Source organism: Diadema antillarum, unplaced genomic scaffold, assembly GCF_040938485.1.
Source record: "Diadema antillarum isolate AM-2024a unplaced genomic scaffold, OU_Dant_1.0 scf00000162, whole genome shotgun sequence".
Taxonomy (NCBI): Eukaryota; Metazoa; Echinodermata; class Echinoidea; order Diadematoida; family Diadematidae; genus Diadema; species Diadema antillarum.
In genome coordinates this window covers 1,230,991-1,257,991 of record NW_027271051.1, presented here as the reverse complement: position 1 = coordinate 1,257,991, position 27,001 = coordinate 1,230,991, and the positions used below count along the sequence as shown (strand labels likewise).

Below are 27,001 nucleotides of genomic sequence, written 5' to 3'. Positions count from 1 at the left end.
CTTCATACGCCCTGTACTATTGGTTTGTGAACGCATGGTGGGGAGCATGCACTGGATTACAACAACGAGGCGGTCGGCTCATCCCACGGCCACATGCTAACACGCTAGCGAACAAGCAACCGAGGAGCAGCCAAATCAAGAAGTGCCTACTGCGTAAAAGTTCAGAAGTTCGCGTAATACGCGCTGTAGAAATGTTACTTAGTACGCAAAGTCCGCCATTACTAAGTGGGTACAATGGCAGCCCCCATGAAATCACTGACACCATTTGTAGAGTCCGCCCTCTATTAAGTGGTGGGGAGGAGAAAAATCTCTTTGATAGCACCCTGGTATGGCCTGGAGCACCGATGCCTTAGCCAGACATGTTATTGCCTTTACTAAACACCATGGTAATTCCGAACGCGTTCATATCTCATATCTCTACGTAATACTAATAGTGAAATTCTGAATGGGACTTTGCAGACAGAGACATGGACAAATGAACTCCAAAGTCTCAACTCATAAGTTTTTATTCATTAAATGTTACACATTTCAAACCATCAATTTGTCATGTGCATGGATATAACATGCTTCAACTACAACTTTCTCACATCTCTGACTGTGTGTGGTAATGCCTATGGGCTATAGTTATGCTTCTATCCCAATCTTTTTACAACTAGAGTAGAGAAGCACTCTGAGATGAGCGCAGACATCCGCCAAGCAGCTAATTTCCACCAATGATCTTGTTCTTCCACAGAGATCAGTGATTTTCACCCATACATACGCATGCTAAAAATTGCCCGAATTTCCAAGCCTTTTGTTACGTCATCATCTTCCAGGTGCACGGCACGCGCCTCGCCCTAGCAGAAACTAGAGCATGCACTTCAGTGAGCTTATGTAAACCTAAAAAATGCGCAGCTTGAAATCTCAAGTTCATTGACCCAACCTGCCAAAATATAGAAAATCCTTCATAAAATCCATAGAAGTTTCCGCATCACTACCCAAATTTAATCATCTTTTCCTTGTGTCATTCTCAACATTTCCTACAAGTTTCATCTAAATCCGTTCCCAACTTTGGTGAGTTATTTTGCACACAGACAAACAAAGAAACGGTTACAAAAACATAACCTCCTCCCTTGGCGGAGGTAATGAACACCTCATGGAATTGGTTGTTGTTGTTTTTTCCTTCAAATCATCATATTGTCAATATCATGTCTTTGGTATTCCAATAGACACTGTCAGCAGTGCCTGTGTGTGGACGCTCCGGTGTTTGCACTGCTGCCCTGACATATTGGCACAATGGATTTGGAGGATGATGGAGACACACTGCAGGAGTTCTCTCTCACTGGTTTCATGTTCGGCAATATCAACGAGACGGGACAGCTTGAAGATGATATCCTAGATGAGGTGATGTTTTAATGTTCTTATTTGATATGACTCGTAGATATTTATGATACTTGCAAGTGAATTTGCATATTCCCAGACAGTTACTAGTTTCATCACATATCAAAAGTTAATGAATCATCAACGGAATTGACATCATTTGATGTTAGCTTAGCCAATTGTATGAAAAGCTGAGTTAATTTCAGTGAAATGTATGAGCTTGCACACTGGACAGACACAAGAGTTATTATACCCCCACCCACACATAGTGTGTATGGGGGTATATAGGAATCACTCTGAGGTCAGGTGGTCGGTCGGTCGGTCGGTCGGTCGGTCATTTTTTCAAATGTCTAAATACAGCATACAGTATGTACATACATGTATTTTTTTTTCTCAAGTGGGGTATTGCACATTTACTCGTATATTAATGCTGCAGTTTGGTTAATAAACAAGGCGGCCAAAAGAAGAATGTGGAAGCATGGGAGTAACAGAGTTTCGAGCATTGCATGATCCTTATTTAACAATGCGCCTTGCAGGAGTTTTTTTATCGATGAGTGAGGCAGCAGCAAAGTTCTCATTACTTCTCAATTTGTGTGCAAGGTCTAGTAGCACACCATGCTTTGTGTAGGCACATTTTACAACACTATGATCTGCATACAAGCACCATTAAAAAAAAACCAAAAACAAAAACTACCCAGTACATCAAATCTATTAAGGTTGATAATGAGTGCACTGTAATATTTTCATGTATCAACATTCCAAGTGGCAGAATTATGAGTAATACACTGTAGTGATACTTTATTTAATGTTTCAATCCTATTCAAATAGAGTCCTATAGAAACAGTGGAATCTGGGAATTTTTCTTTGTAAGTAGATCTTTTAGTGTACTTTAATTACTTTGTGTGTGCATTTTTTTTTTTTTATTCAGTACTCATATTAGCAATCTAGGATTCATATATTTCATGATTTTGATATAAATAACATGACACAGAATACACAAGTTGCAAACGCAGTTTCATTTTCCAAAGCACCATCCTATTTTTTTTTCTGAACACTCTACATAATCAATGAACATTATAATCAGTTGTGATATTTCATTTGGTTTGAAACTTCCATTGATCAGGAGGCAAAATGTCATCTATCTGGCCTAGGAGCTCTGAGTGGTCTGGACTCCTTGGTCCAAGAAATGGCCCGAGAGGGAGAAGAAGACGAAGATGGCGACGAGGAGTCGGCCTCCGATTCAGATTCTCTTAGTAAGGGTAAATGTAATGCTTTGTCTGCCGGTTGTGTGTTGTGGATCCAGCGATGACATTGGATTGCGGTAACGTCACGGTATTTGCTGCTCTTCTTGGCACATTTATGCGTGGTGTTTAATAACAACAGAAAGTCCACTTAAGTGGTATGTCACTGATGCTTTAATGGTTTAGCAAGCATCATCACATGAAACATACAAAATTCATGTGTGTTTTAATGATCTCTGTGAGTCGACCTTTTCCTAGAGCAACTAATGTGAGCCACCAATTTCTTGACAATAGTGAAGGCGTCAAATATTAGATCATGAATTTGATGTCTTGTTATGGCCACTTTGGGTCGAGCATCAGATGCCAGCCTGTTGATGAACAGTTGGCCCACAAATGAGCTGACCTTTATATTTTGTATAGTACTTACAAGTTACACTGAGAGTCAAGAAGTGTTTCTCTATTTATTATTGATGTCAGTATGAATGGAAAAGTCTGATTTGTATTCTGTCCTTATGAATGTTGTGTACTTGTACTGCATTGTATGATATATACTATACTAGTAGACTTCCTTAACCACTAACAGTCTACACACATGTGCCACTGCATTTTACACCTAAGCCCAATTATTAACGTAATTTCTCTCTTTTTGAAACCATATTGACTTTTAAGGTTGCAAAGAAAATTTGTTTGATGTAGTCAGTGTTCAATATCAAAGTTGGTTTTGTGCAATGGAGTCATGGCATGGGCAACTTGGTCTCTTTAGCAAGGGATGTTATAATTTTCCAACAAAGCGCAGTGTAAGTGTATGTCCAGACTTTTGAACACTCATAAAGTCCCAATTTTCTTATTCTTCTGAAGTTCATGGATTTCTGCATTTATATTAGTAACAGCTATCTCTTTGGGATAGATCTGATTTGATGGCCCTGCATTTATACATTAATCAGGTCCAAAAAATGATATTAGGATATTACTGAAGGAGCTATGTAGCTTTACAGCATGCTCAGAACTGTTACATTGACACCACATCCATCTCCAAACAGGTGACGATGAGGGGAGAGTGGAGGCAGTGGACTACTCTGACATCACAGAGGTTGCTGAGGAGGAGCAGGTCTACAAGGAAGCCATGGCAAGCATGGCACCCAGACAGAAAGGTATCCACGTCCTCCAAGTGTGAGATGTGATGTCAGCTTAACACTGGCTGCATATTACATTTCTCATTAAATTACGTATTTTCTTCACATCTTTATTGTAACTTCTATAGTTGGATGTATTTTCTGTGATATTTCGAACTTGTACCTAGATGTCACGGTGGAGTGTCCCTCTTGATTACATTTGCTCACCACTTTAGCGTGTTGTGCTGTACAAAGTTCTGAATTTGATGAACATTTGTCCAGCACCACTTTAGTATGTTCATTGTTGTGCTACACAAAGTTGTCCAGCATCACTTTTCGGCATGTTGTGCTATACAAAGTTCTGAATATGAGTGAACGTTTGTCCAATGACTGCCTGCAGCCAATGACGAGGATGATGACTATGATGACTACGACGACGAGGAAGACTCCACAAGAGACGCCAAGACCAAGGACGACTCCATCCTGATGCCACCCCCGCCCCTTCCTCCCCCCGTGTCGAGACAAACCCATGCCCCTCCAGCCACAGAGACAGACGGCAGTGGAAGAGACACCGGTTCCAGTGATGCTAAAGGGCAGGTTGCCGGGGACGATGCGGAAGGAGCAGTCAAGAAGGAGGAGAACAAAGAAGGGGAGAGGGGCGAGGATGCCTCGGCTAAGAAGCAACCTCATCATGATGCCGGTGCAGATGGCAAGACTGCCAGAGAAGGATCTCTTATCAATGCTCCTCTAAAGCACCTGAGTGCCGCAGCTGATGAGAAGCTTAGAAGCAAAGACGTCACAGAACTGTTCCCGGAGTTCAGGCCAGGCCAGGTGAGAACCCTAATTAATCTTTGTCATGCTGATGTCAAATTTCAATCTGTCACAGTTTGGGAAACTGCACAGAAAGCCATTATTCCAGGCTGGTTTCAGTTTATGTCAAATGATTTCATGTTCTTCAATAGGCTATAAATATCGGGAATATTACGGCTAAATGTATTTTTGTTATACTCATAAATCAGTACTGTTAAAAGTATGTAATTACACCTAGTAGAATGGATGACGTCAAGTTGTAGGTAATTTGTTTGTTTTGTGTGTCTATTTTTTTCTTCCAGAAACCTATGAAATGTAAGAGTACAAACCTTAGCAATCTTGTGCAATAATGACCATCCACACTGCTTCCAGTGTGCCACATGTATTACAAGAATGCTTTTCATAAAATTTTTCAGCCAATGCAGGTAGATATGTCATCACTCATGAGAAAAGTATGTTAATGTTACTGTGAAACTTTGCGTGTATACTTTCATTGCATCATATCCTTCCCTCCCTGTCCAGGTCCTGAGATTCTACCGCCTGTTTGGCCTGCCACAGCAGAATCTGCTCCCCCAGCTGTGGCGAGGCATGAAGAAGAAGAAGAAGAGGCATCCTTCCGGTTCGGAGGCGGCAGTTCAGTCCCCTCCTCCCAGCCCCACCCGGAAGACAATAGATGGATGGGATTATATCTATGCCCCGCCCCCTCCTCCCGAGGACTGTATGCCGGATGATGCTGTAAGCTTCCTCCCTACACGCTTCCCACTCACAAAAGTGTTTGCTTTTGTGAAGCAGATTGTCTAAGCTTGAGTATTGAGTATTCAATATGGAGAATTGATGGAAGAGATGTGAATTATTATTCATTTTTTCTCTCCCTTTTCACCAGACACATTATTGTAGTGTCAAGGTTTCATTTTTAGGTGTAATATTCGATGGATAAAACAAGTACCGGGTAGTGCAGCCATTTTTTGTTCTGTTCTTGTCAGCAAGCTTGCCAGGAAGAGAAAATGTTTATTCTATATGTCGAAGGTATTGTCAGGATAGCATATGATGCATCACGCGTTACCCCAGGGTACCACGTTGTGTAGCGCCACCTCACATCCACTCGAGGACAGCCGCAGAGAAATGCATGCACTGTGTGTGCGTGTACATAGTCATTCCCATGCCACTGCATGTTATACTATGCATGCATGGCACGCTGTGCTAGCAATAGCGTGTGCTTCAGTGCAGTGCAGTGGCTAGCACGTGCTAGCTCCAGCACCAAAATAATTTCCACTTTTTGGCAACCCAGGGTACAACCTGTTAAAAAAAAATGAATAATTCAACTAAATGGCTGTTTTTTATTTGGTACCCCAGGATACCATTTATGTCATCATATGCTGGGAATATGAAGTGAAAACCTTGTAATGCATAGTTTACATGTGCATCTCTACAATGACTTCATCGTAAATATCTTTCATCATCCATTTCATGCAGGAGTTGATAATGGCAGCAATGGAGGCAGAAGGCCAGAACGCTAATGCTGACAAGGACAAGAACAAGGATGCCCTTCCGGAGATCGCCGAGTGGAGATACGGGCCGGCCCAGTACTGGTATGACATGCTGGACGTCCCTGATAATGGGGAAGGCTTCGGCTACGGCTTCAAGCTCAAATCAGTGAGGGACATATCAATTTTAGTCTTGTCTTAAAAATGCTGTTAGAGATCATGACACCTACTTGAAATATTAATTGATTTTCATGTGTGCTATTCCAAATATGTTGTGTGCCCATGTGTTGAACGTTCTATATTTTTGTTGTTGTTTTGTCCTGAAATATTGTCATAAAGTCCAAAAAAAATCAACCTCACACTTAAACAAAAGGAGCATAACTAATTATTGAGTTGAGTGCATTCAATGAGTGCTTGTTATGCTCAGCTTCGTATTCTATTCAGCTTCACAAAAATGTTTTGCTGTGACATGCTATATCAGTAATTCACATTTGGTAAATTTTAATGATCCTCAAGTGTGTGTTTTTTGATAGAAAATGAGTGTTATGCCAATCTATGATTACTGCCTGTGTGAGCAAGGAAAGATTTGCTTGCAGATTGGTACTGTAAGAGTATGTGAGAGAGAGACCAGTTATGATGCTAAAGTTGTTACTATGCTCAGGGTAGATAAAGGAGTAGCAGGGGGAGTCCTGTCTGTTTTGACAGTTGGTCATCTGTAAGGGAAATGCAAGCAAACAAACTTGATCACTCCCATTGGGTACCTCATTGGGCTCCCTTGTTTGCGCCAGGCCAAGGAATTTTCAGAGAGGGAGAAGAAGGAATCGGAAGGTAGCCCTGCCGCGACCGAGGATCCCCTGGCCAACATGCCCCCCTTGCCCCCGGCCTCGGACGACTGCTTCGACATGGTGACCCAGCTGGCCTGGGAGAACGACGTCATCTGGGATGCAGAGGAGGTCAAAGACAAGGTCCTGAGCTCCACTTCGGCCAACAATGCCGGCTGGGTGCCCACCCTGGCCAACCGCACAGCTCTGGCTTACTACCAACAGCAGGGTAAGGATTCCCCTTCTCTCTTTTTGCTTAAACGTCCAGTTGTAAGTATTTGCTTGCTGTTTTTTTAATGGAGGTTTCATGTTTTCGCATTGCATGGTATTATGATAGAGATGTTTGAAAGGAAAGAAACTGACTCACTAGAAGTAATTGAATGATGTGAAAGCACTTGTAACTTGTTGCTGTTTTTGAAGGTTTCATGTTTTTGCATTGCCTGATATTATGTTAAGAGATGTTTGCAAGAAAAGAAACTGACTCTCTTGAGGTAATTGAATAATGTCCAAGCATTTGTAATGTTGTAGTAGAGAGTATTCGCATCTTTTGAGGAAACTTCTTCCTGCTTGACACACCTTTGACCCCCAGTAAGCTCTCACCTCTTCAAATTTCAAAAGGCATTGTGGCTGTCAACAAGAATCTCTTTTTGTTTTTTTGTTTTTTATGTTCATGAAATTATGTTTTTAGGACTTGTAGTTCTAACCAGCTCTGACCACTTCTGCTAGTTCTGACTAGTTCTGACCAACTCTCATCTCTTAGAATTTCAAAAAGCAGCGTGGCCATCAACAATAATTTCTTTTTTTGTGTGTGTGTATGGTTTTTTTTTCATGATACTATGTTTAAGATTTCCTTTGACAGATTTGTAGTTTTGACTGTCTGATGCTGACCCTTCCTGCACATTTTTTTTTTCTGGCTGTACAGGTCAGAGAGAGGTGGATTACCTAGGCCCAAACTACAACGAGAGGACGGCCGTGAAGGTGGTAGGACCGATGCTAAGTGACCTGACCAATGGCAAGCTGGCCAAGATCCCATCCACACCTCCCAAGCAATCCCAGAATGCAGGTTGGTCATTTTTTGTGTCACCGATTTTATTCATCATTTATTCACCATTTACACCGAAACTATGGTAATGAGTGGTTAACATCTCAGGAAAAAGACAATGTGGGTAACTTGTGTTTCATAGAAAGATGTGGCATGCGCTTAGAATTTGCTTTGTTTCGTGTTATCCACATCTTGTAGTTTCATGTAGGCTACCCACATCCAAAGCTGGACATCATATGAGTTACCTGCATCCAGCAGTAATAAACAAACAAATATTGTCACAGTGGCAAACGTGCAAGGATCGAAAGTCAAATTACAATGTACACACATCCAATTCATACATGGTTATAAATCCATTGTGTTGTCAGGGAGCGTGGAAACCTACGGAAATTATAAAATCTTTTCATGTACTATAGAAGAAAAAGGAGATGATGTATTCCCGTCAAAATTAATGTTCTCATATCAAATTGAATCTTTATGCTGTCTGTAGCTCCACCCCAAGAGAAAAGTGAAAGTACCTGGTACTCCATCTTTCCTGCTGACAATGAGGAATTGGTGTACAAGCGCTGGGAAGATGACATCATTTGGGACCACGAGGCCATGGACAAGATACCAGCCCCGCCCGTACTCCGTCTGGACCCCAACGACGAGAACATCATCCTCCGCATCCCGGAGGACATGGATCCAGACAAGATGGCCGCCAGTGGCAAGGAGAAGAAAGAGCCTCGCAAGTCCAAGATTGTCATGGAGAAGAGTGGGATGACCAGAACGGAGCCGGATGATGTACGTAGCATCTTTTCTATCTGTACATCCATCTCCTTCAGGTCCCATGATGGTCATCTGTCAAAATCTGTATAGCCATCCTAACAAGGCAAAATCAGTTTGCCTAGAATTTCAAGAACTATCATTGACATTGCTTGAATATTTGAAGATCCCATTCATAATATGAAATCCAAAAAGTATATCCAAAAAGAGCTAAAACACTGATCAATTTAGTGCTTATTTATGTCAATGTAGGGCAATTTGTCAATCACTAGCAATAAAGAAAAAATGGAAAAGTGTTCCCCACCATTGAAGAGATTCTCACTTTATAAAATAAAGGATTGTCAGAAAGTGTTCTACAATGTGCATGTGCGCGAAAGACAGTGTGTAAAGAAATCCACCCACTGGAGTTGACTGAAATTTGTGATGGCACATATTGTCCCTAGATCCAACATTAGAATACTGGAGCTTAGTCCCGGGGATGTTAAAATGTCATAAAAGAGTCCTTTCTGGCCTGCACTCATTTTCAGTCTGCATGTATATGCATTTTGTCGATGATTATGCTGTTATTTCTGAAAGTAAATTGAGTATGTGAATTTATCTCTTGCTAAGTTTATAAAGAAATGAATGATTTCATCTCATAGACTTGTTCGCCAACAAGATGATTCTCCAATACGCTTTAAAAAAAAAAAATTGTCTGTAGGATGTACTTCCAGGCAATAAAGAGTATTTTACTATCATTATTTTACTTTTAAGCACCTAGTCATTACGCACCAGCATAATGTGAGAAATCCCATTGCTGTGATTTCTGTAGGATTTCCAAGATCAGCAGGAGAACAAGAATCCATTCAACATCTCAAACGATGAGCACTACTACCCGAAGAATATTGGAGAAGGCAAGCTAAGACCGAACAGATCATCTGACCTGCAGGTAGGTGTGATTTACACAACAGTTAAACAAAGTACTCTAGCAGTCAAGTACTCTGAACCACAGCCGTTAATCTGTCCTCTATGTTTACCTGAAACTGTTAGACATTTGCCCTGAAATTGACAAAGTAGGAAATTTGGGTGAGAAGTTAAGATCTTAACAATTGGAAACAGGTTTTGTTCCGGTCACTTTGAGATTTTTGTTAATAGATTGGCCATGTATGTTGTTTATCTTGTGTGTGTGAGTTTTAGTTTAGCCAATTTGTCCTTTAGTTACAGATGAGTCCAGTTACAACAAAGTCTTAGGGACCTCCTTCATTATATCGGAATTCATTGAAGCCAAACAAAAAAGTATATAAAGATATATAGATGATGATTTAGGGACCTGAATTTCTACTTCGTTGAAACAAAATTTTTGTTATAATTATGTTCTTTATAACAGGAGTGCACTGTATTATAAAGGAATAGATGGATGGGAATGAACACAAGCAAAAGTTTGTTTGATAATTTTTAAAGTAAATAAAGCGTAAATGTACTTGCAAAGATTTACATGAGCACGGTAAACATTACCTGCATGATAATCTTCATTTTCAGTGAAAAGAGCATACATTATTTTGTATATATACCAAAGTTATACGATCTGGCCAACTGACATGACAATCTACTCATCTTCTCTCTTTTTCTTTTTCTTTTCTTTTTTTTCATGTGGTTTTGTAGCACTCTACTCCAGCATCTGAGCTCCGTCAGCCCTACTTCCCCACGCACATGGGACCCAACAAGCTGAGGGCGTGGCATCGCCCCGTCATGAGAAAGTACAACTTTGGTCTGCTCTCCTCCCCAGGCCCCCATGGTGTCTTCCCGCTCGTCAGAAACATCAAACTCAAAGCCAGGGTAACGAGGGCAATGCCGCTCCGTGATTATTAATCTAATGATTTTTTATAAGAGTGCACGGCATGAAGGGAACATCTGTGATTTTTTTACAACAGAGCACATTGGTAAAATGGTCTTATATATTGATTTCATGCATATTAACAAGAAATTGTAAAGTATTGATTCAAGTAATATTGAGATCATGACATGTTATTACTGTCATCACTGAATTGTAAGATGAATTGTAAGAATCTTACTATTGAATTCCTTTCAGCCATCTTTTTTCCTTACAAATCTGAAGACTGTGAAATAAAAAGGAACACATCAACAACATCTGTTTTCCCACTGCACAATAGCACAATTAAATGTATTGAAGTGCATCACCTAACATGCATTGAAATGTATGCCCAAATATGTCCTTGAAGAAGAAAAAAGGTTATGTCTACATGCACACACTGAGATGAAGTGAATAGTAAACAACCTTGTTTGAAATATCATGTGATTCATTTCATTCATTGTGATTGGTCGATTGTTGCTGTGTTTGATGGAGCAGCAAAGAGAGATTGAGAGGCAGGCATCAGGAGGAGGCGAGATGTTCTTCATGAGGACCCCAGAGGATCTCTCGGGCATGGATGGCCATCTCATCCTAACTGAGTACAGTGAGGAGTATCCCCCACACATGATGCAGATTGGCATGGCAACCCGCATCACCAACTACTACAAGAGGGTGAGTAACAGATCAAAGATACCCTTTCCTGCTATACTAGCATTAATACATGAAAATGTGCTCTTTTGTGTGCTGCTGTAAATAGGGGTTGTTTCTGATCTCAATACAAATACTGCTCGTGATTTTCTTACTTGTTTTGATAGAAACCCAGTTCAGATGCCAAGCCGCCTCGTTACGACTATGGTGAAACTGTCAACGTCCACAGTTCTCCTTTCTTGGGGTCACTGAGGCCAGGTCAATCGCTGCAGGCTTTCGAGAACAATCTCTTCAGGGCGCCGATTTACAAGCACCAAATGCTGTCCACTGATTTCTTGCTCATCAGGACCAGGAAAAGGTAAGCCAGGGCCCGTTATATCAAAAGATATAACCGATTATAAATGTTCTTACCACACAGGCTGCCATAGACTTACTATAGAAATAAATTGCATAATCAATTATAACTCTTAATAAAACAGGGCCCAGGACTTACAGTCCTCATTTGTGTTCATTATACCATGATGCATCAACATGTTTGAATGGTATGGTGCTTTCAGCACAGAATGACATGCTACATTACACAAGCATCCTCTGACTATCTTTTCTGCCTTTGTCATCTTGATTTCCAACAATCTCAATATGCTTGTTATTCTTCGAGGCTGGTTTCATTTGAAATTCCATCAAGAAGCGTACAATGAAATTCAGTCAGATTTGGTACAGTGGTAGGACCATTCATTACGATATTCCAGTTGAACTGATGAGGATCAAGGGCCACATGTTTAAAGGTCAACTTTTTCTATTCTATATTTGCCACAATTTGAGAACTGTTTAAAGAAATATATTAATGTGTTAATATTGAATAAGAGGGGGAAAGATAATCACTAAGATAAAGTTGTAAAATGGGGCATAATCCTGTAAAGGTAAAATGTCAGTTATTCTATTCCTGACTTTTGTGTATGTGTCATTTCTTATTTACTCAGATGGCTGTGTGAGAATATTAAATACTTGCCTTCTTTTAGTCATGTGAAATGAATTGTGACCCTTGGAGATGTTTACATTTCTTTCAAGAATAAGAAGACATTCCAGTTACAGGTAAATTGTAACCGTTTGTGACAAAATGAACTTCTATCCAGACATTCCAGTTGTCTACATTCTCATTGACTAACTGGTGTGATGTTACCCACATTAATTTTCCTCAGGTATTTCATCCGTTCCCTGGATCACATATTCACTGTTGGCCAGGAATATCCGCTGATGGAGGTGCCGGGACCGAACTCCAAAAAATCCAATAACCACATCAGGGATTTCCTACAGGTAAGGCTCAGCACTCTAGTGGTAGGTTTCAGATGGAGCAAATCTCGTGTATTAGGCATGAGACTTGTGTCTCAAAGGTATTTCTTGTGTTCTTACACCTGACAAGTCTTTTCTCACTCCTCACAAAAAAAGAAAGAAAAACCAACATGAATTTTAGTATATTGGGTGTCAGTTTGATTAAATCATATGTAGCTGCAATATATGGTAAGAAAGTTCACCATGAGAGATCTGATTACTTTCACTAGACTATCTTCTTCAATAGCAATATTTTATAGGTGAGGCAGTCTTTTTTTTAATGTTGTTGTTGTTGTTATCCAGAGGTAAGTGCTGTAACCTGTGATGACTTACATTAGGATTCATATATCGTTTGTTGCCTTTTTCTGCAGGTGTTCATCTACAGGTTGTTTCTGAAGAGCCCCGACCGCCCCCGCAGGATCAAAATGGAGGACATAAAGAAGGCGTTCCCCACTCACTCGGAGAGCAGCATTCGCAAGCGACTCAAGCTGTGCGCTGACTTCAAGAGGACAGGTCAGGCTCGCCTCTGAATTCTAGAAAGCGGGGGTATCAACACAAACCAGGGCCACTAGAATTTACCAGCAAATCTGTAGGAATTGATCTTTTTTGTTTTGTTTGAAGTAGAATTGTGACAGCAAAGTTTCTTTCAGAGACAAATTGGAATGAGAGTCTTTCCTCTCTATGTAAACCAAATATTAATCAATATTTGGGTGACATCTCAGTGTGGTCACATGACCCAGATAGCCTACTTCGAATTCCTCTTGGGCTAAAACAGTGCAAAGGGTACTTGTACATTCAAACAGTTATGAATTTGGTATTCTGCATCATACCTTTTTTAAACTCTAATGGAGATTATGCGTTATTTGCAAGCTTCTAGTAAATTCAAGTGTAGACTTCTTAATTTCTCTGAAGAAGTTTATCATTCAGTACAGTCTACCATCTCAGTGAAGGGTCATCTACAAGCCGCTTAATGAGATCACTGCATTAAGTGTCAGGTGATGCTCAATTGGATTCGTAACATGTGTGTGTAGGAGATGAGGTGATGAACCCAGCACCTCAGTGGCAGAGTACAGTTGTATACTGTTCTCTGGTCCTCTTGTTCTCCTTCTCTAGGACTCGACTCCAACTGGTGGGTGATGAAGCCCGACTTCCGGCTTCCGTCAGAGGAGGAGATCCGAGCCATGGTCTCCCCGGAGCAGTGCTGCGCCTACTACAGCATGCTGAGCGCCGAGCAGCGGCTCAAGGATGCCGGCTACGGGGAGAAGTCCTTCTTCGCCCCGGAAATTGACGACGACGAAGACAATCAGAAGATCGATGACGAGGTATGGTTCCCCCCCCCCCCCCATCTGTTCATCGAGGGGTTTTGACTCACTGGGATGTGTACACAATAGCTGTACAATGTGGTGTGTTTTCATGTAAAAATATACATAGAATTTGTCTTCAAACAACACTGAGCTGTATTTAATTTGTTGTCAAGTAAAATTATACTGGAGGGAGAGAGTTTTCAGCATTCATGTTGTTTTTAAACAAATAACAAAGCCCCACAAAAAGTTTTGATGAAATATTTCTGCTGTCAATAGTATTGGTCCTCAATATGTGAAGCAAATATGTCATAGTTTCATTATTGTTTGATATGTCCTGTAAATCACTCTGTCCTTTTTTGTGTTTGAGGTAGTGTGAGGGAGTATTTGTTGTTGTTTTGTTTCTGTTGGTGTTTCACGCATTAATTCAGTCATCTGGAATTACTCCAGAAAGATTTACACACTCCAGCAAAGCTTAATTGGAGTTTGTAGTTTGACTTGACCAAGATGATTACGTAGAGTCCTGGGGTCATGATACCAGTGGACGTAAAATCTGCTTGTCTGTTATCGTAGGTCAAGACTGCCCCTTGGAACACAACCCGCGCATTCATTGCAGCGATGAAAGGCAAGTGTCTGCTGGCTGTAACAGGCGTGGCCGACCCTACCGGCTGCGGGGAGGGGTTCTCGTACATCAAGGTCCCTAACAAGCCCACTCAGCAAAAGGTAAGGGCAAAACATGCCACACCCCGAACATATCATTTTTCATTGTTTTGATTTTCTCATTAACATTTACATATATTATGCAAGACCCTTAGTTTTCAGAGTTGTTCAGCCATTATGCAGTGGTACCTGTACTGAAAGTCAATATCAGTAAGTGGCAGTCAGAATGCTATGTGCCAAGATGGCAACAAACAGACTGGGATTGATCACATAGTGTTAAGGTTGATAACAAAGTGTCAGTGTTTGCAAGTAATACAGATTTCATTTCAAGGATTTCAAGGATTTCAACTGATTTTTACTGTTTTCATAGGAATCATATTAATTATGTGATTGAAGATTTGCAAAAACTTACAGACTTAGAGACTTCAATTCAAACAATTACACACAAAAAAAACCCACAAGATTTATGCCACAGTATGAATATTTTATGCACACATAGTAGAATATTTGTTACAGTGTTGATATTTTGAGAATCATTACTTTTTCCTTTTTAAGATTTCTATGATAAACAGTTCATATTCAATTGACTGCAATATTTTGGTTAATAGTGGTCAGTGAAATGAGTCTGAGGTAGAAATTCATACCCGTCTTCATCTCAAGAATTCTGTAACGATGCAGTCAGGTTGATGTAATCATCAGCTGTAGTGATATATTTGATGCGTATTTCATGAAAAAAAAATGTGTACAGGTGTAGCGTGGCATTAGGCGACATGTAGTAAAACATGGGTAGATAACTTCATTTGGGGTATATGTGGTTCCGTGATCAGGAGTATGCAATCACGTTACCACATGCATGTATAGCTTTCCCATGCATGCATCAGTTATACCTCCCATTCGCAAACCCAACTTTCCTACTCAACTCCCAAATCAGTGCAAAATATGCTTTGTCTTGCATCTTTAAAGGAAAAGTAACCCTCCCAAAAAAGCCTTCATCAAAATGCCCCTCCCTTCATCCAAAGAGCTGTATCACCAATTTTCTTCTTGTGCATTCCCCCTTTGCATGCTGGAGTGTATACGCAAACCCTTCTACTGGACTCATATGTAGTGGAAGTGTTTTTTTTTTTTAAATGCTCAGAACCTACATCCATGATAGCATTTAAATGATTTCAGAATGTGAAGTAGAACCTTCAAAAAATGAATTACTTGTTGTGTGTATCTGATGGGGGGGGGGGGGACATGTATGCACAGTCTGAATCAGGCTGTGTCTCGAAACCCTCAAAATCTTTAAGCCAAACATATCATTTATTTCTAGTCATACCACTCGCAAATACATGCAAACCTTCTAATTTGATAAGAACGAATAATACTCACTTATTATGCTTTGAAACTAGAAAGGATTTGGTGAAGCTCTTGCCTAGCGTTGTAAACATTCAGGATTTGATCGAGTTGATTTACACAAATTCTGTTGTTAGGGAGATGCAAACGCACCCCTCCCGGGGGGTTTCCAGTTGGTAAGTACAGTCTTGTGTTTGGCGTATATTCACCAGCATCTGAACGAACGCACCACCATCTGTTCTCTTGTGGATACAACGCACAGATTCACTTGTTATCAGTCGCCATGGTTACGGAGGCAGATGTGCCAGAGGCAGCTCACAAAAAAAAAGAGCAAAAACAGGAGAGCCTCATGTTTGACACTGACATCAGTTTGTTTGTTGTTTTCTCACCTTTTTTGATGTGCCATTGCTTTTGTTTAACTCTCTTGGAAAGTTATTGTTTGTATTTTTTCATGTGATTCTGTGTTTACGGATTAATTGACCTGTTGGATTTTGCCTTGGGTTGTTATAACCATTTCTGTATTTTGATGTGAGTCATTTGTATCTGTTGAATGCCGTCCCTCATCACATCCAACTTTGTTTGCATGTCATTTTCTAGAACATCCTCTTCTTTCTCTCTTTTCATTTCCATTCTCACATGATGATATACCCAATGGCTAATTCATAATATAGTACCTGCCTTACATTGATTTGCGAATATGTCTACAGAAGTACACCAGTTTCTGTCAAACCTGCATAGGTTGACATTTCTCTTTTGTGTCTCAGCTTGTAAAGCATCTACACTCATCAACAGTCTGTATATTGTCTACTCTTCCCTGAACCCATGCAATCCTGGGTTTAGATCTTTATTCTTCATACCAGGCGTATACTAGTAGTCTGTTCTTCTCTACACCCTCACATTTTTTTTTTATTTCTCTTTGTGACATCATAAGAAGTGCCAGTGGTAGCAACAAAACTATTACAGGCTTGATGCATTACATATAAAGTAATTGCATATCGTGGGAAAGAGCACTTTCCATACTACCGGTATTCAAAAATCCATACTCCCCAACATACTTAAAAATTTCATGTAAGGATTTGCTTTACAGACATCCCCATTCCCTTCTTTCACTCTCTGTCTCTGTGTCTGTCTTGTCCTGAACTTTTCTCCCTTTCGTATGCATTCCATTTCCCTTTATTTTGCTCCATGCAACCTCTATTCCCCTGTTACCATTCTTCCTGCAGTGTTGTTCTACCTGTCATGCATTGTCCCGCATTGTTTGAAGTGTGTGCCTCTCCACTCATCATCCTACTCTTCCCTTGTCGAATAAAACAACAACAACAAAATGCCTTGCATTGCTGCCCCCCCCCCCATCTCTGTAATGCTGTCGAGACTACTTGTGATTCTATGTTGCCCACATCCACTCTGCCCGCTTTCCTGCCGCTCTAAAACCCCACCGCTGTGTCTCTCATCCAGCATCGGCAGAATGCTGGGTTTGCACACGGCCCGTGACCCGATGCATGCGCGGTGTTTGTTACCATCGGTACGGCGTTGGGGCGTGGCCGAATTCGGTCTTGGCTCCGAGCGTTGACAGAGAATAAACAGTCTTACCTTTGTGGTCATGCTCACAATCAATGAATTAATTATCGTTGCATACACTAGATGCATGTGGCGAATATTAATAGCAATCTTAAAGCATGTCAGCATGACACAGAGTTTGCAAATGCAATGCCAGTCTAGAAGGCAGCTATTAATTAGTAAACTTCTTGTGTGCCAGAGGCATCTGTTTCAAAAAAATTGAAAGTACAGTAAACCGCGCTTAAGTCGACATCGCATAAGTCGACAACTCGCTCAAGTCGACACAATAAAAAAGTCCAGATTTTTGCCTTTGTTATTCCTTGAAAATTTCTTCGTCTTAGTCGACATTTATAAGTCGACAACTCGCGTAAGTCGACCTGATTTTTGAGTGCCAACTGAGCTGAAATACGTGTTAATTCCCTCGTCTAAGTTGACATAATTTTTTCCCTCAAAATCGTATCGCCATTCTCTGAAAAAGAATTGTTTTCCTGCTCCGATTCGCAGCATTTCTACTTGGTAATTCGCTAGTGTACGGCGCGGTAGCGATCGCGCCATGCGTCCATTGTCTTGTACGCCAGAATAGAGAGGACATACACTCATTTACTGTACATTGGAGAATTACATGTAGTACCCAAAGCAGTTCACTTTCCCCCTTTTCTCCTGCTCGTTATTCTCAAACGCACAAAATTTGTACACCTATAGGTCCTAGTAGAGAATCATTATCAGAACATGAAATACATGTAGGTGTTTCCGTTTATCCAAATATTCTAACGTTAATTATTTCGAAGCGGAAATAGAAACCTGGGCCCGTTTAAATTGATTAAAATGCAACTATTGTATGTAATTAAATGCAACAAAAAATTTAATGCAGATGTATCAAATCAACTTTGCACATAAACGCAAGTGCATTGCTGAAAAGGCTTGCGCTTGATAATCATATGAAACTAGAAAATAGTTGTACGAACCTGAAACTCAATTGCGTTTAAACGCAACTCTAAAAATCAAATGAAGTCCATCAAATCACGGGCAACGCTGTGTTCAAAAGCGTTGCAGAGAAGACTTTCGGTTTTCATAAGAAACTAGAAACTGCGTTTAAAGGCATCTCTTAACATCTACGGAGGTGCGTTATTGTTGAAAAGTCTTGCATTACTTTTTATTTCGTACGCAAAATTAAACGCAACTCCGAAAATCAAATACAATTGCAAGTCCATGATATCACACAGAACGCTGAAAAGACTTGCGTTTGATAATCATATCATATACGAAACTCGAAAATTGTAGGGAACTTTTTTTTAAAACTCAATTGCGTTTAAACGCGATTCTAAAAATCAAATACAAGTCCATCAAATCACACGCAACGCTATATTTAAACACAAGAGCGTTGCAGAGAAGACTTGCAGTTTTTGTACGAAACTGTAAGAAACTGCATTTAAACGCATCTCCAAACATCTTCGGAAGTGCGTTATCGTTGAAAAGACTTGCATTATTTTTTATTTCGTAACGGAACTTTCGCCGTGACCGAACTTAGTCTGCACTAGCAGGGGAAAGACATCGCAACATTTACATGTTTCAAACTACCGAAACGCATACTGCTCACAAAATGTCAAGAAAAAATAATAGCAGATTACTTGTTGCAGTTCGCTATGCAGAAGGTTTAAATCTCAGTCCAGTGTTAAATTAGTGCGACGATGGAAAGAGATTTGTTTTTACGAAGGTTAGTAATCCGAAAGATGCCGTTTTCGGATTAACAAACTTTTCTTCTTCTTTTTATTTCAGACTGGCCCGCGCCGTACAGAGCGGTAATTGTTGCAAATCGGAGCGCGAGAACAATTCATTTTCAGAGTATGGCATTAGAAATTTAAGCAGAACAAATATGGCGAATTAGGGAAGGAAAATAACACATCCTATTTCAACTCAGTCGGCACTGAAAAATTGTCTCGACAGAATCATACGAATTCACACGCATATCTTCGCAGCAACGCACTTGAATTTAAAACGCAAAGTTGCATGCAATTTGGGGAATATGCGTTTGATTTTTCAAATCAAATTTAAAACGTACAGTGTCTAGAAACGGGCCCAGGTTTCCGAGCCCGCTCTCTCAAAATTTCTCTAGAGATTTGGGAATTGTGCGTTGCCGTTGCTAATCCGCGCGAGATTTATGAATGAACTAAAACATAATAATTGTTGCTAATTTCAGTAGGTATGTTTTTGCAGCAAAAGGAGTAAGATTTGGGTAGCGATTCGCATCGTGATCTTACTCTGTATAGGGGAAATTAGTTTTCATTTATAAGATGACAAAATGTCGACTTACGCGTAAGTCGACTTTCGCGTAAGTCGACGTGTTTTTCTCAGTCCCGATAATGTTGACTTACGCGAGGTTGACTGTAACTAAAATCCTGATAGTGGAGTGATGTACTTTAAAGGATGAGAATCCATGCTGAACAACTTTTTTTGTGCATCAAATATAAAGAAAAGTTAATTTCAGTGCATTAGATAGAAGAACGTGTATTGGAAAATAGCTCTATGCATGTTTTATTTGAATTATTTCCTGTTTCATGAATTATTCAACATATATGCAGAGGAATGTTCATGTATTTAATTGATATAATCAGTCATCATACTTCAATTTTGTCACTTCTGTAACATACATCACATCTTCTCCTCATAAAGATTTAACTAATTGATTGACACGTTTGTTTCCTTGCTGTGAATTTTTTTCAATTGACTTGCTGATGCAGTGACCTGAACTGAATTTTAAGTTTGATATTAAATTCAGGGGGTCATAATGAGCGTGAAATCACATATGCGTGTTGTCATGATAACCCTATCAAACTGTGATGATCTCATAATGCAATGTCCCATACATGGCGTGGTGGTTGCAGCACTCAAGTGATATTGAAAATGTGCGAGGTCATCCAACATCTGTGTAAAAGAAAAAAGAAAAGAGATCAAGGGAAAGATGAATTCAATAACCAAGCAGAATTGACGGAAGATAGATGCATGCATAGTTCAAGTAAAAATTCTGATTTCCTATACTCAATGCTGAAACTCATTGCAACCTTTACACATAGTGAGGTGAGAAGTGATTATTGAAGTAGGTAAACATGGGGCTAGCAGATTGTATGTTACCTGTAGCTGAGGCAGTTTGAAGTGGAAATGTTTTATATTTTGCTGTGAATCAGTATAGATTTTGTGACCATTTTGGTAGATTTGTAATTCTGTAAGCACATCTGCTCGTATCAGCTTGTCACTGGCACAAGTGTTAAAGTCGTGTTTCCATTCAATTGGTTATTGTCAGAATAGGATGAACATATCAGAGAAATTATTCTAGAAAGATAGATGATAATTGCAGAAACAACTTCTGATGGGATTTGTTTAAGTGCCTTACCAAATCTATGCATCATCCTCTGTTGTATGCATGTCATGAGTTTTAGTGGCTTGTAAAGGGTTAAACACAAGTACATGTCAGTAGAATGAAATGGTTGCTGTATCACGCCTGTGTGCTTTTACACACTTTGGAATAGAAAACATGTCTGTTAGTGTTGCGCAAGTCTGTAGAGGATACGTGTACACTGTACACATCGGTGAGCACACTATGACACTCCTGTGTAGAATGCAGTGTTTGCAATCCCACCATCGTCTGATTGGTCCCTGCAGCAGGACGAGGTCGCAGCGCCCCCTCAGCCCAAGAAGACGGTGACAGGAACGGACGCCGATCTCAGGAGGCTCAACCTCAAGCAGGCCAAGCAGCTCCTCAGGAACTTCGGCATCGCCGAGGAAGACGTAAGCCCAAGTTGCATCCCCCTCCCCGCGATCCAAATTCTCTGTGGGAAAATCATGCCAAATGACAAATGTTACTTCTGCAGTGTTTATGCATTTGCAAAGGAAACATTTTGATTTTCAGTCTCTACTCAGAGGATGTAGATTAGAGATTTGAAAGAGTTTTTAACCAGAATACGATACAAGATGGTGGATAATTTTCTGTTAAGCAAAGTCATCATCGTGATGTTTCAGAGACCAGCTTTGAAACGAATGACATATATACAGCTTTCCTAATACAAACTTTATTAGTGTGTCAACCAGCTTTATTTATAGGAAATGTTCCTCCTTATTATCTTTAAGTCATCTGGGTTGCTTTTTTTTTTCTTCATTTTCTTCAAAATGTAAGATGTAGATTTATATTTTTTTTCCCAGTTTGGATATCCCGAACATACCTGTTGTTTTCATCATTATGAATAATCAAAAAAACTCTCTAATGAGCTTGAGTAAATGATGTGTGATCTGAAATATGACAATCTTCAGGAATATAGTTGATGCAATGCAGCATTACTGCCCTGCAATTTATGATAATGTATAATATAATTTGTGTGGTTGGTACTGCAAAAATTATCAGTAGAAATCTTACCATGCTCCCACCCCTACAGATCAAGAAGCTGTCCCGTTGGGAGGTCATCGACGTCGTCCGGACCTACTCCACCCAGCAGGCTCGGACTGGAGACAGCACCACCAGCAAGTTTGCCCGCGGCAACCGATTCGGGATCGCCGAGCACCACGAGCGCTACAAGGAGGAGTGCCAGCGCATCTTTGACTTACAGAACAAGTGGGTGCAATCGAGTATGACCTCGTCACCCCTCAGCTGTGGTGGGAGAAAAAAAAAATGATAATGATTCATTCATGCGTGTCATGGGACATTTGGCTTATCCGCAGTTGGGGGGGGGGGGGGGGGGGAAGGTATATCTAAGCCCTGCTGTGTTTTGTTTGCCAATTGGCACATATGTCTGGAAACTCATTGTCAATGCATAGAGATTACCTAATCCTCAATGATTCCTATTGTGTCACCATAGCCTTCCTGTTGGTCTGCAGCACATTGTTTAATACACCCAAGTGGGATTGCTAACTTTACAACTAAGTAAAGATTGGATGAATTACTGAATGCTGGTGATAGAGCTTGACGGGTTAGAATAAAGTTCTCAAAAAGTTACTAGAGTAAAGTCCTTGGCAAAGATCTTTGCTGTTCTTTTGTTTGCAGTCTCAACTTGTTTTTGAATAATGAAAATGACAATCATATAGTGAGTTCAGCTTGACCCCTCCTGTGCCCACATGATGACCCAGAAGTGCAAAGGTTTCAAGTACAAGAGACTTGATTTAATTTGCCTTCTATTTGAAAATGTAACATAGTGCCCCACTATCGTTTGAAAGCGTTACCAGTGTTTGACTGACCTGAATGATTTGACTAAGTGATATCTTATTTGAGGAGGATGCATGCATGGATGAATGAACACCTTTTTCCTTGCTGCTTTTCTTACCCTTACTCCCCCACCCACCCCCTCCTCCTCCTCCTCCACCCACCCCCTCCTCCTCCTCCTCCACCCACCCCCTCCTCCTCCTCCTCCCCTCCTCCCCCTCCTCCTCCTCCTCCACCCACCCCCTCCCCCTCCTCCACCCCCTCTCCCACCATCCCACCAGGGTACTGGCAAACACTGAGGTGTCCACCGATGAGGAGAGCAGCTCTGGGGAAGGTGAAGACAGTGACTTTGAGGAGATGGGCAAGAACATCGAGAGTATGCTGACCAGCAAGAAGACCAGCTCACAGGTGGGTGGGGCCTCCCCTTAACCACACCCTCATCAGGTTTACACCGGTGTCATGGCAGAAGTTGTTGCATGACAACGATGTCATTTTGTACAATATAACACTATTGCGGTATCAATTTTGTAGTACTGTCTGTATTTTCAAGTCAGATTTGTGTGATAAGTCATATAGAGACTCGAACAATCATGTTTGATGCTGACAGCGATGGCACGTTTTTCATACTTTTCGCAATGAAATTTCATCTGTGAAAAATTATTCACATGAAAAACTAGACTCAGAGTCAATAATAACAACAACAACAACAACAATACATTGTTGTAACTATGTCACTTTGAATGAATACAGCTTAAGAGCCAGGAAGTGAAATGCCAATGGGTTGCTCATGGTTCCAGTAGTTTGAAGTTGTGAGATGTAAATGTTAAACCAAACAAGGCTGTAGAGTCATGACGTATACCAAGAAGAACTTTGAAGTCACGCCTTATTGCAGATATGATCCCCTCAGCGGAGCCCGTAGACACATCATCCTCACAGGTGCATTGCTCCCCATCTTTCTACCCCCAGCTCTCCCATGAGCGTGAAGAGGCTGAACGTCTGGAGCTGCAGCGTATGATCATGGGCGAGGACTCCAACAGTGCCACGCCCAAACCCGGCAAAGAAGGGACGGGGCCCTCTAGCTCCAAAGGGAGTCGCACCAACACCCCGATCCCCGGCAAGGAGGATGACACTGGATCTGTGCAGAGCTTTGCTTCATCATTGGTGAGTGTTTTTTTGTTTGTTTGTTTGTTTGTTTGTTTGTTTGCTAGTTGTTGTTTTTTTTTCTGTCTTACATGATCAAATATTAAAGTGTAAATTGGTTCTTAGTTCAGTATATATGATATTATTAAGTTGCATGGTAATGCATCCTGAAGACAGATGGTCAGTTGAATCACATTTAAAACAGATGGTCTCATTTACAAGAGAGGACAGATGTTAGACATTATGGCATACATTTTTTGGTGGTTTGCTCTTTTAGATTGAATAAAGACACGATTGCCAATATGTTCATCATGCTTTTGGTTTCAACTTCCTGTTGCTTTGCTCAACTGTGTACATGAAGAAAGTAAACTGTTCAAAGTTTGGAGAAGTAACACAACCTAATAGGTTTCCTGATTTACTTGCAATGCAGCATACTCATGGGAGTGGTGGTGTTAGATTAGAGAGAGAAAAACAAACAAACAAAAGGTGAACATTATTGTAACCCCTCCTCCCCCCCCCCCCCCCCCCCCAAACAAAAGAAAAATACATTGAAAAAAACAACCCCCAAAAATCTTCAACTTTCTTGGAACAGTCTGGCCGGCGACTGAAGATTCACCGGACATTCAAAGGCGAGGATGGCAAGGAGTATGTGCGTGTTGAGACTGTGAGGAGAGCAGAGGTCATCGACACGTACGTCCGCATCAGACAGACCAAGGACGAACAATACATGTAAGTTTCACGGTTATGTCTTGCGTGCTGCTAGACCATTCCTGTAGTCCAAGAAGAGTCAATTTTTACTGAGAGCGGAAGAGGTTGTCCTCCTCGATCGTCTCGTTATCAATCTGATCACTGTATACTTGAATCGATGTGTGAACTTCACTGCGATAAAGTGACTTCCTGTAGAGACTGTCGGCATGATGGAGTATTCATGATCTAAAGTGCATGCTCTGCTCAGGGGAAGGCGCCATGCTGCTGGAAGCTGATGACATAAACAAAAAGCTTCTATAATGGGAAATTGGATGATATTCAGCATGTTTGTATTTGCAGAAATTAGCTGCTTGGCAGAGGTCTGCGCTCTCAGAGTGCTTTTCTAGTTTCATGATGCTTACAAGTTAAAATATTGATGTTGGCCAGATATCTGTTAAACTTGTTGGGTCAGAGTTATCCATGTTCCATCTCTAGAATTTTAAGGTGTTACGATCGATAGTTTATTGTCATGGAAAAATCATGTAGATATTATCTGCCGCAAATTATCATGAAATGCTGGAGTGCTGTTGAGATAACATCTTTTAGGCAAGTGTGAATAAATTGATGTAAACCAGCTGTCATGGAATATGTGATATTTTCTGTCGATTCCCAGTCGGCAGTTTGCGCTGCACGACGAACGCCACCGGGAGGAGATGAAGAAAGAGCGTCGCCGGATCCAGGAGCAGCTGAGGAGGATCAAACGCAACCAGGAGAAGATGGAGAAGGAGAAGACCAATCCCAAACCCAAGCCGGTTAAGAAGCCCAAGAAGAAGAAGGAGAAACCAGACCTCAAGGTATGGTGTTATTCTAAAGAGATTCCCTCGTCTTACCTTCTCATAGTTTTTACCTCTTCTTCAATTAATGGTTGCTCAATTTGATATGAACAACACTGTGAGGGGTGATATTTGAATATAAGTGAACATTACTGCATCTCAAACTTGAAATTACTCTTGATTGTTTTGCATTGTAGCACAACCTTCTCCTAGTGACAGATTAGTAATCTCCGCTTATTCAAGGGCCATGCCCGTACACGTTGTATTTTGTGCTCAAGTTTTACCTCCTTGTCGTTTTGTCCGACAGATGAAGTGCGGAGCCTGCGGCCAGATCGGTCACATGAGGACCAACAAGGACTGCCCCATGTACAAGAAGGAGTCCCTGGAGAAACAGCCCTCCATCACCGTGGCGATGACGGAGGAGCAGGAGGAGGAGGAGAGGCGACTGGACGACGACGAGCTGGTCAAGACGGAGGGCACCAAGATCCTGTTGGACAAGAGGGTCATTACTCAGTGAGTAGCTCTGAGAGGATACCAATAGTTTTATTGCAAAATGGGCTAAGTGCCATTTTTAAAGATTTTAAAGTAAGTCAATTATCAGGTAGAGGGGAATAAAACCTTTCCAGTGATACCTCACTTGTAACATGACAAGGAATATTCTTAAAGTTATGATAAGAAAAATCCCACATTTTCTTATTGTTTTCTTTCTTTTTTAGCAGCTTCAATTGCAAATATCTCAAATTAACAAGAATGCAGTTAGCTTGTTTTGCAGTGAAACTCTTTAAATAGCTCTTGATTGATTGAAAGCAGTTGCCCAACTTTGTTTGATGTGTATGTGCATACAGTCAAACCTGTCTGTAGCAGCCACCCAAGGAAGAAGAAAAGAGTGGCCGTTATAGAGAGGTGGCTGCCATAGACAGGTTACTCGACATTTTGTGTGAATTGTATACATATACATGCATCATTGTATACATTTACAAGTACGTACGTGTATACCTATACATGTGCGTGACTGTGTTTCATGCTGTGAACAATGGAGTTATTTGCAGCATACAGCAGGTCAGCGGGGTATTTCATGAAGCGGGTATTTCAAAAAGCATTTTGTCAGATACTTTTTCAAAAGGCTGTTTAAGCTTATGAAATCCCTGCATCTGATTGGCTGAGAATGAATTTGTCCAACATATTTGTGGGACAAAACATTTCATGAAATGCCCCCCAAATTCATGTCATGTAAAATTAATTCTTCTTTTGTAGGTATCTACAATATGCTTTGCAATTTTTATTTCTAAACATATCTTAGGTCATTGAATGAGAATGTTGATTTTCAAACAATGCTTGTACACTGTACATTCTTACAAAACTCAAAACTCATGTGTGGTTAACAAAGAGTACCAATCCCGTACTTTCTGTAATGTAGTGCGGACAAGGTGCGGCGGAAGTCACTGGTGCTGAAGTTCCCGAAGGAAAACATCAAGACGACCAAGAAGAGGAGGGTCAACCCAGAGCCTCACTGTGATTACCTCAAGGTCTGTCTTTAATCCTCTCAGTGTCCCTTGAAAGATATGTCCATATGTCCTTCCTATGTGATGCAGTACCGTGGTCATTCGATACTGAGCTGTTGTTCACCTTTTTATGAGAAGATATGTCTGCATACATCCTTGCGTTGTTAATTAGAGCAAAAGGATTATAATGAAGAAGTAATTATATACAATTTTCAAGTGTTCTTATGTCTGAGAGATGGATGCTCGCGCGACAAGTATGTGAGTTTAGATATCTAATTTAAAGCTCTGTCGAATGCTACATATTTTTTTTTTTTAAATGCTCTCAATCATATGTTAGTTCA

At 40.7% G+C, this 27,001-nt stretch overlaps 1 protein-coding gene across 1 annotated transcript in view; it reads left to right on the top strand.

Moving 5' to 3' along the window:
- LOC139722262 (transcription initiation factor TFIID subunit 1-like) overlaps positions 1-27,001 on the top strand; it is a 35,400-nt gene that overhangs the window by 1,244 nt on the left and 7,155 nt on the right. Inside the window, exons 2-26 of the mRNA XM_071633571.1 lie at positions 1,209-1,383; positions 2,483-2,618; positions 3,641-3,751; positions 4,113-4,543; positions 5,045-5,257; positions 5,996-6,175; positions 6,795-6,911; positions 7,845-7,890; positions 8,360-8,652; positions 9,446-9,562; positions 10,276-10,449; positions 10,982-11,155; positions 11,299-11,489; positions 12,331-12,445; positions 12,832-12,973; positions 13,574-13,782; positions 14,335-14,484; positions 20,974-21,096; positions 21,738-21,913; positions 22,780-22,906; positions 23,465-23,659; positions 24,231-24,367; positions 24,999-25,179; positions 25,466-25,671; positions 26,576-26,684. Coding sequence (XP_071489672.1) covers positions 1,276-1,383; positions 2,483-2,618; positions 3,641-3,751; positions 4,113-4,543; positions 5,045-5,257; positions 5,996-6,175; positions 6,795-6,911; positions 7,845-7,890; positions 8,360-8,652; positions 9,446-9,562; positions 10,276-10,449; positions 10,982-11,155; positions 11,299-11,489; positions 12,331-12,445; positions 12,832-12,973; positions 13,574-13,782; positions 14,335-14,484; positions 20,974-21,096; positions 21,738-21,913; positions 22,780-22,906; positions 23,465-23,659; positions 24,231-24,367; positions 24,999-25,179; positions 25,466-25,671; positions 26,576-26,684 — 4,161 coding nt within the window. The 5' untranslated portion in view covers positions 1,209-1,275. The remainder of the gene's footprint in view (positions 1-1,208; positions 1,384-2,482; positions 2,619-3,640; positions 3,752-4,112; positions 4,544-5,044; positions 5,258-5,995; positions 6,176-6,794; positions 6,912-7,844; positions 7,891-8,359; positions 8,653-9,445; positions 9,563-10,275; positions 10,450-10,981; positions 11,156-11,298; positions 11,490-12,330; positions 12,446-12,831; positions 12,974-13,573; positions 13,783-14,334; positions 14,485-20,973; positions 21,097-21,737; positions 21,914-22,779; positions 22,907-23,464; positions 23,660-24,230; positions 24,368-24,998; positions 25,180-25,465; positions 25,672-26,575; positions 26,685-27,001) is intronic.